This window comes from Chiloscyllium plagiosum, chromosome 5 (assembly GCF_004010195.1).
Source record: "Chiloscyllium plagiosum isolate BGI_BamShark_2017 chromosome 5, ASM401019v2, whole genome shotgun sequence".
NCBI lineage: Eukaryota > Metazoa > Chordata > Chondrichthyes > Orectolobiformes > Hemiscylliidae > Chiloscyllium > Chiloscyllium plagiosum.
The window spans coordinates 109,633,411-109,652,926 of record NC_057714.1 but is presented as its reverse complement, the minus strand read 5'-3'; the positions used below and the strand labels follow the sequence as shown (position 1 = coordinate 109,652,926).

The following is a 19,516-nucleotide window of genomic DNA, read 5'->3' as shown; positions in this document are numbered from 1 at the left end:
AGAAATTCACCTTAGATCCTTAAACTGCACCTTCCAAACCTAAAACCATCTTGAAGGACAAAATCAGCAGATACATGGGAACACAATCACCTGCAAGCTCCCCTCTAAGCCACTTGCCATCCTGACTTGAAAATACATCATCATTCTTTCACTGATACTGAGTCAAAATCCTGAAACTCCCCCCCTAAAAGCACTGTTGGTTTGCTAATAGCACATGGACTGCAGCAGCTCAAAAAGGCATGCACCACCACCTTCTCAGGGCAAGTAATGACAGGCAGTAAATACTGGCCAGCCAGCAACATCCATGCTCCACAACTGGATACAAAACTTGATGCTTTGCTGAACATCAAGGCAGAATGTAAAGCCATATGTAAAAGCAGCTGCATAAATAACAAGATGAATGGTTGTGATAGATATGATCATGATCAGAAACATTCCTGGGTCTTTGCCCCATTAAAGCCAGAGGAAACTGAAATGTACTTGCAGGAAGAATGAGTTATGCTGCAATGAAGATGTGTGTGGCTATGTATATCACTATTCTTGTGCAAGAACGATAACCAAATATTTGGACAAATATAAAACAGTATAGTACCTTACATCTAGCATAATCATTATACAATGCATTACATCTATGTAAACTACACCATAAAATATAATTATCTGAAAAATTCCTTCATTTTTACACAGGTCTGGGAGCTTAAATTATTTCTCCTTTATCTTAACTAGTCTATATTGCTGGTCTCAAATCTTTACTGTGCTTCCACAATCATAATGTTCAAATGCAACTAAAGGAACACAGCAGTAAACAACAAAACATTCAGATTATGATCAAATTTGTGGGCAAAGCTAGTATTTTGTGAGAGAAACTCTGAAGGCCAATATGTCAACCCTAGGTTGTTACTACAATGGTTCTCAGGGTAATGTCCTAAGCCCAACCATCTTCAGTTGCTTCATCAATAAGCTTCCCTCTATCATAAGGTCAGGAATGGGAATGTTTGCTGATGATTACACAATGCTGAGTACCATTCACAACTCCTTAGATACTGAAGCAGTCCATGTCTCAATGCACAAGATCTGCACAATATCCAAGCTTGGGTGGTCAAGTGGCAAGTAGCATTTGTGCCACTCAAGTGGCAAGCAATAACCATCTCCAACAAGAGAAACTCTAATCATTGCCCCATGACTTTCAAATGGTTTTATTAATGCTAACCAATTTAACATCAGCATTCAGCAGGTTACTGTTGATCAGAAACTGAACCACGCCAGCCAGATAAATACTGTGGCTACAAGATTCAGACACCAGGAATCCTGCAGTAAGTAACTAACCTCCTGGCTCCAGAATAATTGTCCATCTACAAGGTACAAGTCAGGAATGTGATAGAATTCCTCCCACTGCATCCTGAATGAATACAGCTGCCACAACTCTGAAGAAGCTTGACACCATCCAGTACAAAGCAACTCACTTGCTTGGCACCACATCAACAAACATTCACACCTTCCACTACCAACACACAGTAGCAGAATCATCAACAAGAGGCACTGCAGAAATTCACCAAGGCTCCTTACACAGCACCTTCCAAACCCAGAATCCCTGCCATCTAGAAGGACAAGGGCAGCAGATATATGAGAATGCCACCATCGAGAGGTGCCCCCAAAAACCAAACGCCACCCCGACTTAGGAATGTATCACCATTTTAGTGTTGCTGGGTCAAAATTCTATAACTCTGTCCCTAACAGCATTGCTAGTGTCCCTTGACTAAATGGACAACAGTAGTTCAAGAAGGCGGCTCATCACCTAGGGATGGACAATAAGTGCTGTCTCTGCCAGCAAAGCCTAAATTTCATGAAGGAATAAAAATAAATTCAGCAAGGCTCTTAACACTGCAGCATACAAACCTGCAATCTCTACCACCAAGAAGGGTAAGGGTAGTAGAGGCCTGAAAACACCACCACCCTCAAGTCCCCTGTTGATCAGAAACTGAACCAGAAATTTGAACCTACAGGTCAAACACCATCCTAAATGGGAATTGTCTGTTCACTGCTGCAAAATCCTGGAAGGTACATTTCTAAAACTCTATAACATCATTGTGGGTCTACCTGAACCCCAAAGACTACATATTTAAGTAGAAGTATGGATTATTTTGCAAAAAATATGAATGTTAGAATTTCTTTTTAGTATATTTAGCTTTGTGATTTAAGCCCTTTATATAACCACCACAATTGCATATTTCCTGATATGAAATTTATACCTTTATTTAAAATGTAAATTGTCTCATTTTAGAATTGTACAGCATAGAAACAGGGCTTTTGGTCCCACAGGTCAACAAACACCAAACTACAGTAATCACATTTACTACACTTGGCGCATAGACTATTACAGATGTCCTGGCATTTTATGTGCACATCCTGATGCTTCTGAAATGTTGCAAACCTGCCTCCACCACTTTCTCAGGCACCATGTTCCACACTTCTACTATGGGTGAAAATACATTTTCTCAGATCCCTTCGAAACCATTTAATCCTTATCTAGATCTTCTGCCCTTCTTTCTTAGGCACATCTGCCATGGGGAGAATATTCTCAATCTACTGTCTATGATTTGGATGAAGGAGCAATACTCCGAAAGCTAGTGTGCTTCCAATTAAGCCTGTTGGACTATAACCTGGTGTTGTGTGATTTTTACTCTCTCATAAATTTGCATACCTCAAATAGATCTCCCCTCAGCCTTCTCTGGTCCAAGGAAAACAAACCTAATCTATCCAGTCTCCCCTCGTAACTGAGACTTTAGCCCAGGCAACATTCTGGTGAAGTTCCTCTGCAGCCTCTTCAGTGCAATCACATCTTTCCAACTGGGTGATCAGAACAGCACACAGTATTCCACATGTGGCCTAACCAATGTTTAAAAAATTGGAACTAGTCTCCTTTGCTTCTATATTCTATAACCTGGCTAATGAAGGCAAGCATCCCATATGACTTCTTCACCACCCTGTCTGCCTGTGTTGACACCTTCAGGGATCTATGTACTTGTACACCAATGTCCCTTTGTTCCTCAGTACTCTGCAGGAACCTACGATTCATTTTGTATATCCTTCCCTTATTGGACCTCCCAAAATGCATCACCTCACATTTAGCAGGATTACATTCCATCTGCCATTGCTCTGCCCAGTTTACCAGCTGATCAATATCATACTGTCTTCCTCACTATGAACAATTCCATCAATTTTCACGTCATCTGCAAACTTACTAATTATATCTTCTACAATCACATCCAGGTTGTCAATGTATATGACAAACAGAAAGGGTACCAGCATTAATCCCTGTGGTACAATGCTGGTCACAGGCTTCCAAACACAAAATAATTCTTCACTATCACCCTTTGCTTCCTTTTTGCAAACCAATTTTAGATCCGGTTTGCAACTTGTCTTGGAATCCAAGGGCTCTACCTTTTGGACCAGCTTTCCATGTGGGACCTTCTCAAAGGCCTTACTGAAGTCCATAAAAACCACAACAACTGCACTAGCCTGTACTAACTGTAGTAACCCTTTAAAAAAGAACTCAATTAGTCAGACAGGACCCCCTCTAACAAATCAGCGCTAACTATCATTGATCAATCCTTGCCTTTCCAAGTATTGATTAATCCTTTCCTTCAGAATTTTTTCCAATAATTTCCATACCAACGACATCAGCCTAAGTGGTTTATAATTGTCCGGCCTATTCCTTCTTCAACAAAGGAAATACAATAGCTATTCTCCAGTCATCTGGCACTTCATCTGTAGCTAGCGAAGTATTAAACATCTCCGCCAGGGGCCCAGCAATCTCCTCCCCTGCCTTCCAAAGCTGTCTGGGATGCATCTCATCAGGCCTTGGGAATATCTTTATGTCTAATAAAACATTTTATATCTCATCCTTACTAATCTTAAAGATGTTCAAGGATCTCCCCATCCTAACTGAAATCTCTGACTACAAATGTCTTTCTCTTCTCAGAAAGTATTCTTTTCAGACCTCACTCCTGTCACTGTTTCCGTGCACAGGCAGCCCCTTTAGTCTTTCCCTGGTAATACTCTTAAAATATCTTTACTCAGAGAGTAGTAAGGGTATGGAATGCTTTGCCTGCATCGGTAGTAGATTCGCCAAGTTTAAGTGATTTAAGTCGTCACTGGACAGGCAAATGGACGTACATGGAATAGTGTAGGTGGGATGGGATTCAGATTAGTATGACAGGGCGACGCAACATCGAGGGCCGAAGGGCCTGTACTGCGCTGTAATGTTCTATGTTCTATATATTTATAAAAGGTTTTGCAGTTTTCCTATCTGTGAAAGATATTTTGTGGCCCCTCTCTGCTATCCTAATTTCTTTTATAGGCAACCCCTACACACTCTTTGGAAATGCCTCCTCTGTTCGTCATGTGTTGTACCTGTCAAATTTCCTTCTTTTTCTTTATCAAACTCTTGATGTCCATAAACTTGCTGCCTTTGTCCTTCAATCTTAGAGGAACATGCTGGTCCTGAATTCTGACCATACTACTTCGAAAAGACTCCAATTTTCCCTCTTGCCTGTAAGTAGCTGCTCCCAGTCTACTTTTGCCAAATCATATCTAATCATATTGAAATTGGCCTTTTTCCAGTTTAGACACCTAACCTCTGCACTACCCATTTCCCATTCCAAAATGATTTTGAAACTATGGTTACTATCCCCAAAACACTTGCCAACTGAAACTTCAACCAGTTGACTGGCTTCATTCCCTAGTTTTAGGTCCAGCACTGCCCTGTTCCAGTAAGACCATCTCTATATTGACATAAAAAGCTCTCCTGGAAGCACTTCAAAAATTCCACTCCGTCTAATCCTTTTACACTCAGGAAATCCTAGTTAATGTTAGCAAAGCTGAAATCCCCTACAACTATAACCCTGTTTCTCTCACACCTTTCTGTAATTTACCTACATGTCTGCTCCTCTATCTCCCTCTGGCTGTTGGGAGGACTGTAGTATAATCCAGCAAGGCAATTACCCCATTTTTATTTCTAAACTCTATCCAGAAGGTCTCATTTGAAGAGCTTTCGAGGACATTCTCTCTCATTACTGCAGTGATGGTTTCCTTTATCAGTAATACAATGCCCCCACCTCTCTTACGTCCTCCACCTATTGTGCCTGAAACTTACATACCCTAGAATGAAAAGCTGCCAGTCCTGTCCTTATTTCAACCATGTCTCAGTAACTGAAACAATATCCATATTCCCACGTGCTGATCAATGCTGTAAATTCATCCACATTACTAGTCAAGCTCGTGCACTTGGATACAATCTAGCTTTCTGGACCTCCCATGTCCCTTAACCTGCCCATGTCTACTCTGCCGACTTGACTATCCTAGCACTCCTTCTACATCTGACTGGACCTTGTTCTGTCTTTACTCTGTTCACCATCCCCCTGCCAAATTAGTTTAAAATCTCCACAACAGACGAGCAAACCTTGAGCAACAATATTGGACCCGTTCTCGTTCAGCTGCAACCCATCCAGCTTGTACAGGTCCCACTACACAGAAACTGTCCCAATGATCCAAATATCTAAAGCCCCCTGAAATAGCTCCACAGAAGTCAGCATCTCCTCACCAAGTCACACTTTATTTACACATGAACAGTCCTTGACTTTAGTATTGCATTTTCAGACCAGCTATCAGAGTGCCAGAATATCTAACACTCCACTTTTTATACTTCAGCCAGAATGCCCAAATTAACAGCCCTAATCAAGGAATTCATATTCTATGATGTTCAGCTGCCTCATTACAATCACTACACCCTCCCTCTTACACCATTGCTTTAGCCACATGTTCAGCTGACCTATCTTCCTATACTCAGTAGCATGTGGCACTGGAAGTAATCTGGAGATTACAACCTTAACAGTCTTTCTCTTTAATCTACTACTAACTCTCTAAATTCCTGCTGCAGAACCGCAATTTTTTTTAAACCCATGTTATTGGTACCAACATGACTGTTGGCTGTTCACCTTCCCCCTTCAAAATGCCCTGCAGCTGCCCTGAGACATTCCTGGTCTGACACCAGAGAGGCAACATAATATTTGAGAGTCTCATTTGCTGTCACGGCGCCACCTGTCAGTTCCCTTTGCAATTGAGACCTAACACTGAAGTTATCCTTGTCTTTTTCCTCACCTGCTGTGGAGCAGAGCCAACTGTGTTACCACAAACTTGGCCGTTGCGGCTTTCCCCTTAGAGGCCATGCTCCTCCGAACAGTATCCAACATGGTATATCTGTTTTAGAGGGGGATAGCAAAAGGGGACTCCTGCACTACCTGCCTCTGCTTACTAGTCTTCCTGGTGGTCACCTAACACTTTTCTGCTTGTAAAGCTCTTAATTATGGTGTAACCAAGAAACCAAATCCTCTCCTCAATGAGGTTTGAGTGGGGGTGGGAGTGGGGCATGGTTAAACAATGCATCCTAGCTTCTTGTACTAGATTTTCTCCTTTGGTTTCTGCAGACCCAAGTATCCTAAATTCCTGCTCCCTTTGGCTTAAATTGAAGGAAATTAGTTGAGAGATGGTCCTGATCCAAATAGCAGGAGAAAGTGAGGACAGCAGATGCTGTAGATCAGAGTCGAGAGTGTGCTGCTGGAAAACCTCATTCCTGATTAAGGGCTTTTGCCTGAAATGTCAATTCTCCTGCTCCTTGGATCCTGTCTGACCTGCTGTGCTTTTCCAGCCACACACTCTAGACTTTGATCCAAATCGCCCCTACTGAGAAAGTACGATTGTAAAAAAAAAACCCACAACTCAGCTGCTCTGGTAGCATCGGTGGAGAGAGAAATACATTAGATGTTTTATGTCCACTGTGGCTCTTCTGCAGCCTGTCCAGCACTTTCTGCTGGTGTTTTAGATCCCAGCATCTACTGTACTTTGCATTCATTTTAGTGTCATCATAGTGTCCTAGTAAAACAAAAGTGTCTAATGGGAACTGGAAAGAAAACTCCATTATCTTGTCTTACCTAGCACAACATTCCTGAGTGTTGGAGGTCAACCATTTCAGCCCCAGGTGTGACAATTTTATGGCATTAAGAGGTTATTTTGTCCTGATTTTTTTAAAGAGTGGTTTTAAGAAGTTGAGCTGTCTGTTTGGAAATCTAATGAAGTAAACAGCTTGTGAAGCCTTGGGTTTTTATTTAAGTTGGAATAATAAAAGCAGTCTGAATGAGCGTGGTCAAGCTCTCACAGAAATAGGATTTTTAATTTCATAGCTTTTCAGTTGAAGTTTGTTACTGGGTCTGTTGCTGCAGTATATCTCTCTCTCTGCTAGACTTTCTCAGAATTCTCTTGATTTCTTTTCCTCCTGGGCTGCTGGAGTTGCATGTGAGACAATCTGTTTTCTGAATTTGCCTTACTGCCAAGGGTGTGTTTATGGAATGTTACTATATTGGAACAATTACTGTTTGATAGCTAACTAATCTATCAAATACTTTAACAAGAATGCTTCCAAATAAACCTGTTGAACTATAACCTGGCATTGTGTGATTTTAAACTTTTTCCACTCCAGTCCAACACCGGCACCTTCATATCACGCTTAACAAGAGGGTATAAATAAAGTGTGTTTTGCTTCAAATCTGGTAATTTGACCAATCAAATTGCATATGGAATGTAGTACCTTATATTTACCTTTAAAATAAGAAATTAAGTTAGGGTCTACCCTATCTTCTTAATATACTTTGTGGTGGTTTGGTCTGGTCCATAACACAGGTCTTTACTGCAGGAGCTTCTTAGGTTAGTGTTCTTGAACCAACCATCTTTAACTGTTCCATTCCAACTCCAAACTGCAAGAACTGGGATTGTGCTCCCTGCTTGAACATGGATCCTTGACTTTCTGACCCACAGACTGCAATCAGTCAGGAAAGGTAACAACACCTCCTCCATGATAATCTTCAACACAGGTGCCTGATAAAGCTGCCTACTCAGCCCCTTACTATATTCCTTATACACTCACGATTGTATGGCCAAATTCTGCTCTAACTCCAGTTACAAATTTGCTGATGGCATCACGGTGGTGGGTCGGATCTCAAACAATGACAAGACAGAGTACAGGAAAGAGATAGCTTAGTGGCATGGTGTACAGACAACAGTCTCTCCCTCAGTGTTAGCAAAACGAAGCAGCTGGTCATCGACTTCAGGAAGTGGAGTGGAGGATACACGCCTGTCTGAATCAGTGGTGCTGAGGTGGAGACGGTCAAGAGCTTCAAGTTCTTTGGAGTAAATATCACCAACAACCTGTCCTGATCCACCCATGTCAATGCTTTAGCTAAGAAAGCACACCAATGCCCCTACTTCATCAGAAGGCTAAGATAATTCGGCATTTCCACAATGACCTTTACCAAATTTTATAGATGCACCACAGATAACATTCCATCCAGATGTATCACAGCTTGGTATGGCAACCAGTCTGCCCAAGACCACAAGAAATTACAGATAGCTATGAATGTAGCCCAGTCCATGACGAAAACCAGTCTTCCTTCCAATGACTGTGCTTCGCGAAAGCAACCAACATAATCAAAGACCTCTCTTACCCCAATTGTACTCTCTTCCACCCCATTCCATCAGGAAGAAAATATAAAAGTTTGAAAACACATACCAAAAATTTAAAAACAGCTTTTTCTGTGGTGTTACTTATGAACGGGTCTCTTATGATCTTTCTCTGCATCTTCTCTGTAGCTGAAACATTAGATTCTACATTCTGTTTTATTACCCTTATGTACTTATACAATGTATGATTTGCGTGGATAACATTCAATACAATACTTTTCACTGTATCTTGATGCATGTGACAATAATAAATCAAATCAAAATTATCAATGGCATTTTCTCCATTAGAAGATTAGGTGTCGCTGATGATTGCATGTTTAGCACTATTTGCCTTTCTTCAAATAATGAAAGAGTTCATCTCGATATGCAGCAGCTCCCAGAAGACACTCAGGCTTGGGCTGAGAAGTGAAGAGTAATAATTGTACTACAGAAGTGCCAGACAATGATCAGATAATGATCATCTGCTACAAGAGGGAATCTAACCACATTCCATTGACATTCAAGTGAATTATCATCGCTAAAATCCACACTTACAATTTCCTGGGGAATCAACATTGACCAGAAACTGAACCAGTCATGTAAATCTGTGATTGGTTCAGACATGAGTGCTTGGCAGTGTTGCGCATCCAGTGCATCATCCTTAAACACTTCTGCCAACTCCAACTAGACCCCACCACTAAGAACACCTTCCTCTCCCCATCCCTCTCTGCCTTCTGCAAGGATCGTTCCCTGGGATAGTCCATGGTTTGTGCAACTCTCCCCATCGACTCCCTGAACCCCCAGCTACCTTCCCCTGTAACCGGAAAAGATGCAAAATCTGCCGGTACACCACCCCTCTCACCTCCATCCAAGGCCCCAAACAGTCTTTCCAGGCAAGACAGAGCTTCACCTGCCTTTCTTCCAACTTAGTTTACTACATCAGGTGCTCCTGATGTGGTCTTCTCTACATCAGTGAGACCAAATGTAAACTTAGGGCACAGTTTGCCAATCATCGCAGCCAGGCCCGCAGGTGCCCCAGTCACCGCCCATTTCAATTCCTCTTTCCATTCCCTTTCCGACATGACCATTCTTGGCCTCCTCCATTGCCACAACAAACCAAATCGCAAATTGGAGGAAAAACACCTCATCTTCTGTCTGGGCAGCCTACAGCCCTGAAGACTCAACATTCAGTTCTCCAATTTCAAATAACCTCCCTTCCCATCCACCAACTCCCTTCCCAGCCCCTCCCCATCTCTTCCTCTCCTCCCTGCCACCAACCGGATTTATTCCTTCCATTGACAAACCAGGTCGTACCCTCTACCAGTCATCACCTATCCCACTTCACCACCTTGCCCCCACCACTTTATCTGCAGCTCCCCCTATACCCACCCTCAGTCCAGAAGAAGGGTTACACCCGAAACATCAATTTCTCCACCTCCTAATGCTGCCTGGCTGGCATGTTCTTCCAGTCTCCTGCCTGTCCTTCAGTTCACAGGCATACATGGAGTCAAGTGCTTTCAATTTGTTGGTCAAAGCACAAGAGATTATTTAGGCAGCATCTGTTTCCATTCATATTTCCAGCAGTTGGATTTCAGGTTATTCTGGATAATTTTGCCATTAATCTTCTAGGACTATTTAAGTTTGTCTGTGCTTTTACAGGATTTACAAATTGTAATTGAGTGAGTGGAGTTTTGGATTCAGCCATCTAGGCATAGGCTTGAAGTCTCTCCCTAAAATTCTCTGCCTCCACTTTTCTTTGACCCTTTGTGACAGTCCTTTACACATAAACCTGACCAAACATTTAGTCAACATTCCAAATGGGTCTTTGACTTGGTGTCAATTTTCATCTGTTAACGCATCAGCGAAGCATTTTGTTCAGACATGACTTCCTCTTAACAAAACCATGCTGATTGTTGTTGAATAATCCCTGTCTCTCTAAATGCAAATAAATTGCTTCCAATAATTGCCCCCACCATCGAGGCATACTGACTGGCCTGTAATTCATGGTTTATCCCTTGCTCTCTTCTTGAATAACGGCACAATATTGGCTGTCCTCCAGCACTGCTCTTGTGGCCAGAAAGAATTTGAAACTCTTTGTAAACACCCTTGCTATTTCCTCCCTTGCTTCACTCAGCAATACAGAGTACATTTCATCTAGCCCTGGAGATTTATCTTGTAAACCGGCTAGGCCATTGAACGCCTCCTCTCTGTTCAGGCTAACTTCTTTAGTGATATCACAAACCTTCTTCTCAATTTCTATAACCATGCCCTCCCTCTCACCAGTGAACACTGGCCCAAAGTATTCATTTAGAAAACTACCTATATCCTCTGACTCAAGCACAAATTACTAATGTGACACTTAATGGATCCTACTCTTTTCCAGATTCTCCTTTTATCCTTAGTGTACTCATTGGATTTTCCTTTTCTCACCTGCCAGTATCCTTTCATTACCCTTTTTGCTCTCCTAATCTTTTTAACTTTTCATTTGCACATTCTATACTCCTCTTGGGCTTCTGCTGCTTTGAGCCCTGACTATCTGCCTGAAACTTTTCTTTTTCTCTTAATCCAAGGCTGTATATCCCTCCATGACCAAATTTCACAAAATTTGATAGTCCCACTCTTCTTCTTTATTGGTACATGTTGGTCCTGTACTCTCCATATTTCCTCCTCGAATGAATCCCACCGTTCCGAGACAGATTCACTTGGAAGTATGTGGTCCCAGTCCATTCTGATCAAATCATTTCTGGTTTTATTAAAATCAGCCTTCCACCAGTTGAGAACTTTGAGATCAGGCCTATCACTGTCCTTTTTGTTGACGATCTTGAATCTAATAGACAGTGAATTGGGTAGTGAATCCCACAGCCCTTTGAGAGAAGTGATTTCTCCTCGTCTGTTTTTAAATCTGCAACACCTTTTCCTAAAACTGACCTCTTGTTCTAGATTGCCCAATATGAGGAAACATCTTTACTATGTCTGCTCTGTCATTCCCCTTTAGCATCTCTTATATACCTTAATTAAATCTCCTTTCATTCTTCTAAATTTCAGAGAGGTGAAGTCTAAACAGCTCAATCTCTTTTAACAAGACAAACTTATCAGTGGAAACAGTCTAGTAAACCTCCTCTGAATTGCTTCCAACACAACTACATCCCTCTTGAAAGGGCCAAAACTGTATAAAATACTCCAGATGTGCCCTCACTCGTGCCTTGTAGAGTTGAAGCAATACTTCCCTATTTTTATTTGCTGATCATTTGGCAATAAATGCCAAAATTCCATTCACCTTCCTTCTCACCTACTGTAACTGCACACTAGGTTTTGCACTTTGCTTCAGGATCCTATATTAAACTCCCAGCGATGTGATTGCTCCTTTTCGTTTTTAAGTTGTACCCATACTGCTGCATTTGAGGAGCCTTCTAAGATGTCATTTATCCTTACTGTTGAAATAGATGCACTGATCAAAATTGCAACACCTCCTCTTCTTTTACCTCCTTTCCTGCTTCACCTGAAGACCCTGTATCCTGTAATACTGACCTGCCAAACCTGCCTCTCGTTCAACCATCTCTCAGTAACAGCAATCATACCCGCATGTTTTAATTTGTGCCCTCACTCATCTGCCTATTTGTCAGACTCCTAGCAAAATAAATACCATGCAAAATTGTCAAACTTTCTTGTGCCTTAACTGGCCCTATATGTCTTTGCCTTCTTGACTCATTTTAGATTAGATTAGATTACCTACAGTGTGGAAACAGGCCCTTCAGCCCAACAAGTCCACACCGACACTCCGAAAAGCGACCCACTCAGACACATTCCCCTACATTCACCATGACTAATGCACCTAACATTATGGGCAACTTAGCATGGCCAATTCACCGAACCTGCACATCTTTGGACTATGGGAGGAAACCGGAGCACCTAGAGGAAACCCACGCAGACACGAGGAGAATGTGCAAACTCCACATTTGCTATATTTTCTAATTTGGTTTGTTCATCTCATCCTGCTGAATATTCTCTATGGATCCCACTTCCCTGCCAAGTTAGTTTAAACTCTCGCCAATAGCACGAGCAAACGTCCTCACAAGGATACTGGCCCCATTTGGTTCAGGTGCAGCTGTCCACCTTGTACAGTTCCACCATGCCAGAAATCTAAAGTCCTTCCTCCTGCATCATCTCTCCCACAACACACTCATCTGGATTAACTCCTGTCCATATTCATTCATATCACCATTCTTTAATCTATGTCCTAGCTCTCTAAATTCTGCTCATCATCCCTTTTTCTACCCACGTTATTGATACCAATATATACCACGATGTGTGTCTGTTTTCCCTCCCTCTTCAGAATGTCCTTTATGGACATCCCTGACCCTAGCATGAGGAAGGCAACATACCATCCTGGAGTCTCTTTTGTGGCTGCAGAAATGCCTTTTTTTTCTCTTTAGAATTTAAGCCATAACCACTGTAGCCCTGCCATTCTTTTTCCTCCTCTCTTGTGCAGCAGACCCAGCCATGCTGCTAAGAAGATGACTGCCACTGCGTGAGTCAGACCTTTGAAAATCTAAATGATCAATTTCATCCTTATAATTTTTGGCTATATTCAAGGAATTCTAGAAATGAATTATCATAAATGAAAATCTCGTTTCTGGACAACTGAACCGTTTCTGAACAAGATTTTCTCTGAATATTGAGCTCCCAGAACTACATTTAAAACAATGAAATTACTGATGGAACTTACCTTCAATCATGACAACTTGGTCTCCTCTCTTTTCTGGAATCAGAGCAGGAGCCTGAAGATACAGCTCTGCAACATCTCTGGCTATACCCAGCTTGTTAGTAACCTGGGAGGAGAAAAACAACAACTCAGATTCATAAATATAAACTAGAATGGTGGCATTGTTTATTACGTATTCTGCATTATGAAGCTGCATTGTTGAAGGCATTTTAATTTTTGTTAGGATGTACATCATATTGACATATAGAAGGGAAGAAGAACATAAACAAAGAACCAGATGGGTGGTAATTAAATGTCAGCAGGGAGTTTGGAATTTGCATTGTAACCAAAATCTTTCAGACTTCCACCTATACATGTTCTTATGATGACTTCCAGTGCATTCAGCAGTTCCATAATATTCACACCAATGAAACAGAAAACATCAAGCTGGAGGGTTTTTAAAATTTTCTTATGAGACATGGGTGTTGCTGGCTGATGAGCATTTATTGTCCATCCCAATTTGGTGGTGAGCTGCTGTCTTGAACCACTTCAGCCCACATGCTGTAGGAAGACACAAAATGGGTTGTGAAGGGAGTTCCAATATTCGATCCAGCAACAGTGCAGGAATGGCGATATATTTCCAATCAGGATGGTGAGTGACTTGGAGGGGAACTTTGGGTGGTGGTCTTCCCATATATCTGTTGCCCTTGTCCTTCTGGATGGAAGTGATTATGGATTTGCAAAACGCTGACAATGATCTTTGGTTAATTTTTGCAGTGCATCCTTTAGACAGTACACTGCTGCCACTGAGCATTGGCGATGAAGGGAGAGGATTATAGATGTGGTGCTAATCAAATGGCTGCTTTGTCCTGGATGGTGTAAATGTTCTTGAATGTTGTTGGAGCTGTACCCATCCAAGGAAGTGGGAAGCATTCAAAGTACTCCTGATTTGTGTCTTGTAGATGGTAGGGTGGACAAGCTTGGGGAGTCGTGAGGTGAGTTGCTCAGTATAGTATTCCTTGCTTATGACCTGCTCTTGTAGACATTTGTGGTGAGTCTCGTTGAGCTTCTGGTCAATGGTAACCCCAAGAATGTTGATAGTTGGGGATTTAGTGATGGTAATGTCATTGAATATAAAGGGCAATCGTTGGATTGTATCTTATTGGAGATGTTCATTACCTGTCACTTGTGTGATGTGAATGTTACTTGCACCTTGTTAACCTAAGCCTGGATACTATTCAGGTCTTGTTGCAATTAAACATGGACTTCTTCAGCATCTATGGAGTCGTGAATGGTGCTGAACTTCTGACCTTATGATAAAGGGAACATCACTGATGAAGCATTTGAAGATTTTTGGGCCGAGGACACTAACTTGAAGAACTTCTGCAGAGATGTCCTGCAGCTGAGATGACTGACCTCCATTAACCACAACCATCTTTCTCTATGCCAGGTATGACTCCCATCTGGAAACATTTTCTCTGATTCCCATTAGCTCTCGTTTTGACGCCACATTCAGTCAAATGCAGTTGTGATGTCAAAGGCTGTCATTGTCAATTCATGTCTGGAATTCAGCTCATTTGTTCATGTTTGAACCAAAGCTGTAATGAAATCAGGAGATGAGTGGCCCTTTTGGGACCCAAACTGAACATCATCGAGCAGGTTATTGCTGAACAGATGCTGTGTGTTGATGACACCTTCCATCATTTACTGATGATCAAGAGTAGACTGATGAAGCATACCTGGGCAACATTCCACATTATCAGGTAGATGCCTGTGGTAATAGTATATTGGAACATCTTGGCTAGGAGTGTGGAATGTTTTGGAGCACAAGTCTTCAGTACTATCGGCAGAATGTTGTCAGGGCCCACAGCTTTTGAATATCCCAGTGCCTCTAATCATTTCTTGATATTACATGGAGTGAAACAAATTGGCTGAAGAATGGTATCAATGATTCTGGGGACGAACGGAGGAGGCACATTTGACTAAAATTGTGAATGCTTCAGCCTTATCGTTTGCACTGATGTGTTGGTCTATTCCATCATGGAGGATGGGAATATTCATGGAGCCTTCTCTTCCAGTAAGTTGTTTCATTGTCCACTATTATTCACAACTGGATATGACAGGATTGCAGAGCTTAGATCTGATCCATTGATTGTGGGATTGCTTAGGTCTGTCATTTGCTGCTTACATCACACAAGTAGCCCTGTTTGATTGCTTCACTAATTTGACACGTCATTTTTAGGCCCTCTTAGTTGCAGCTGGCATGCCCTCCTGCACTTTCCATTGAACCAGGGTTGATCTCCTGGCTTGATAGCATTGGTTGAGTGTGGATTGTATTGGGCCATATTGCTACTCTTGATGGCTCACAGTGCCTCATGGATTCCCAGACTTGAGTTTTTAGATCTGTCTTGTCTGTCCCACTTAGCTTGGTGGCAGTGCTCCACCAAGCTAATGCCTACCAAATCATGCCTACCACTGATGTAAGACTCACTGGACTGTAATTTCATGGATTATCCCTGTTGCCCTTCTTAAAAAAAGGCACAATGCTGTTTCTTCTCTAATTCTCTGGGACCTCTCCTGTGACTAAGCAGGCTGCCAAGATTTGGTACAAGATCGCCGAAATTTCCTCACTCGCTTCCTACAGCATTAGGATTGATCCATCAGGTCCTGTGGACTTGTTTACCTTAATGCTTTTTAAAACCCCCAACACCTCCTCCTTTTTTAAACTGACAAGCCCCAGAATATCAACATACTCCTCTCGAGATGCACTATCTACCATGTCCTTTTCCTTTGTGAATATTGATGTGAAGTATGCATTAAGGACCTCAACCACTTCCTCTGGCTCCATACATACAGTCCTTCCTTTTTCCTGGAGTAGACTTACCCTTTCTTAGCTAAACTCTTGCTTCTTTTATATGTATAAAAGGTTGCGACTTTCCTTACTCCTGTTTGTCAAACATATATCATGGCCCTTTTTAACCCTCCTAATTTGTTGTTTAAGTTCTTTTCTGCTTTCTTAGTATTCTTCAAGGACACGGTCTGCATTCAGTTTCCTAAACCTTATGTTTGCCACTTTTTCCTTTTTGCCTAAGCTTTTAATTTCTCATCATCCAACGTTTCTGAATCTTGCCATCCTTATTCTAATCAAGAGGAAACAACCTTTTTACATCTACCTTGTCCAGTCCTCCAAGAATCTTGCATGTTTCAATAAGGTGATCTTTCATTCTTTTAAGTTCCAAAGACTACAGGCTCAATCTACTCAACCACTCCTCTTAAGCCTTAAAGAATTCCAGTAAATTTGTCAGTCATGATTTCCCTTTCATAAAACCGTTCTGACTCTACTTAACAATATATGTATATTTAAATGCTCTTCTATTACATCCTTTGTAAAAACTCTAATATTTTCCCAACAATAGATGCTAAGCTAACTAGGTTTTAGTCACATTTTTTTTGTCTCCTTCCCTTTTTAAATATAGGTATCACTTTGGCAATTTTCCATTCCTTGATGATGCATCTACTATTTACGTCCTTTTTTATCCTAAGATGCATTCCATTAGGGTCTCGGGAACTTATTGATCTTTAGTCGCATTAGTTTTCCCAGAACTTTTTCTCTAGTGATAGGTATTGTACTTATTTCCTTTTACCCCTAACTTATTCAGTAAGTTTAAAATGCTGTTCGTGTTCTCTGTTGTGAAAACAGATGTAAGTATTTATTCAACTCCTCTGCCATTTCCTGGTTCTCCATTATTATTTCCCCAGATTCATTCTCTAAAGGTACCATGTTCACTTTGGCTTCTCACTTTCTCTTTATATATTTAAAGAAGCTCTTGGCATCTATGTTGATATTACTTGCAAGTTTACCCTCAAAGTTTATTTCATTCTTTTTTGGTTTTCTTTTCTTTTTAAAACTGTCCCAATCCTCTATGTGGCTGACCACTAATCTTGACCATATTGCATATTTTTACATTCAATTTATTGCTATCGTTAACTTCCCTGGTAAACCATTGTTGGCTTATCCCCTTCCTAGAATCCTTCTTCCTCACTGGAATATATATTTGCTATAAGCCATGAACTATTTTCTTAAACATCTGCCATTGTCAAATGTCCTTGCTGATAAACTCTTAGTCCACTCCAGCCAGCACTGTCTTCATTTGTTTGTAATTTCTCTCATTTAAGCTTAGCGTAGTTGTTTCTTACCCCAGTTTCTCCATCTAAAATTGAATACTAAATTATGGTCATTGTTTCTGAGGGAATCTTTTACTCTGATGTCATTTAGTAAACCTGTGTCATTACACTGCTCCAGATGCAAAATAGGTCATACAGCATGGAAATAGACCCTTCGCTTCAACTTATCTACGCTGACCAAGTTACCCAAACTAGTCCCACTTGCCTGCATCTGGCCCATATCCCTCTAAATCTTTCCTATTTATGTACCTGTCTAAATGTCTTTGATTTGTGGTTTTATCCACATTGCATCATTCTAGGAAACCGTCTCAAATACACTATGAATTCTTCCTCATCTATGAATCTGCCTATCCCAATCTACATGAAAATTAAAGTCAGCCATGATGGATGTGATACATTTATTACATACCCTCATTATCTCTCAAATTGTTCAGGTTATGGTACTTTATGATTCAAATATCTTGTCAGATGTACTTCAGGTAAGATGCTGTAAACTTGCTGCAAATGTGACATCAGAAAATTCTATCTCAGAGATCAGGAATCCCAGTGACAGCTATTGATTTGCAATTTCTTTTGCTAATGTGAAACAATAAACTAGAGTGGAAAGATTTCTATGCATTTGCAACATTTAATTCTATGCTCATACTTGGTGTGAAGTCTCCCATAACCAAAACAAAACTGAATACGGTGGTGAATAAAAATGGAGGGCTTTCCTGTTATTTATAGAGAAGAAAACTACTCTATTTCATCATACTCACTTCACATTCATAGACTCCAAGGTCATTCTTTTCTGTGTTTTTGATGACCAGCACTGCAACTCCAAATTGAGGATCATAGAAAGTCTGGTATTTTGTTTTATTTGTTAATGGTGAACCATCTTTACTCCATCTTCAATAGAAACAAAATTAAATGTAAATCAAATTAATTGATATTTGAAAAAAACTTAAAAAAATATAAGCTTTCAATGGAATATTTAAAAACCCAGTTCAATGTAGAAAACCATCAGCTCACAAACAGTAGCTGAATGAAGCTATTAATCTAATAGAATAACCAGCACACCCTCACTTGTAGCTATATGGCTTTGCTTTGTTTAGAAATTCCCACATCACCTTAAATGAAAAGTTGCTTTTATAGCCATCCATCAGATGTCATTTTGGAGCAGCCAGTTATGGACCTAATAGGTCCAAGTAGTTTCTGTGGAAGGGCATGTATATTCAGTTGTGGACGTAATGTTAACCCCACCACTTAGTGTTCAAATAGTAATTCATTAGTTATTCACTATTCCATAGAGAGTCTTTAGAGAAATAAAAACAATTCAAATCTAAATTTTTAGCCCATCACAGACCTTTGGCTATCCTTCTGAAAATGGTACAGTGCTGCCCTGAGATAATGCTGTATTCTTGATCGAGGGTAGCTTTATTGCATCACTATGGATTTAGTTTCACACTATACTTACACGGCCCCATACCCACCCAAGACATGATCAATTTAAAGTGGTATCATTAGAAATATAACCCATTACAGCATCCTGTATAAAAGGAACAACTGTTTAATCGGTTGATACATTTATTTGTTTTTATTGTACACAGACATGAGCATGGGATAATAAATGATTTATGATGTTTTTAGGATGTTATTAAATTACAATTTGGAAGATTATTAGATCCATTATTTACCTGTTCTATTCCACTGAAAATAAATTCCAAGCTTGTCAGAACTTTTACTTCATTTTCTTGAATGATCCACTTCCATGACATGAATAACTTTTCTTTAATTTTGTGCACAAAATTATAACTTGTTCTTTATACAGCATTCTCAGTTTACATGAATATTTCAGAACACATTACAAAAACATAAAAACAATTGTCAAGGCATGGAAAAAATTAAGAGGGATGACCAAAATAGAGGAAGATGAGTGTCCTTGATAAGTATGTACCTGGCAGGCAGGGAGGAAAGGGTCGTGTGAGGGAGCCGTGGTTTAATAAGGAATTGGAATCCCTTGTTAAAGGGAATCGGGCGGCCTATGTAAAGATGAGGCGTGAAGGTTCAATTGGAGCGATTGAGAGTTATAAGGTAGCC

General features: G+C 40.7%; 1 protein-coding gene across 1 annotated transcript in view; it reads right to left on the bottom strand.

Moving 5' to 3' along the window:
* Nucleotides 1–19,516, bottom strand: part of LOC122550328 (obscurin-like) — a 784,231-nt gene that overhangs the window by 152,297 nt on the left and 612,418 nt on the right. The window contains exons 87-88 of the mRNA XM_043691054.1: nucleotides 18,196–18,325; nucleotides 13,277–13,379 (exon numbers count right to left, since the gene is read on the bottom strand). Of these exons, the coding sequence (XP_043546989.1) occupies nucleotides 13,277–13,379; nucleotides 18,196–18,325 (233 nt within the window). The remainder of the gene's footprint in view (nucleotides 1–13,276; nucleotides 13,380–18,195; nucleotides 18,326–19,516) is intronic.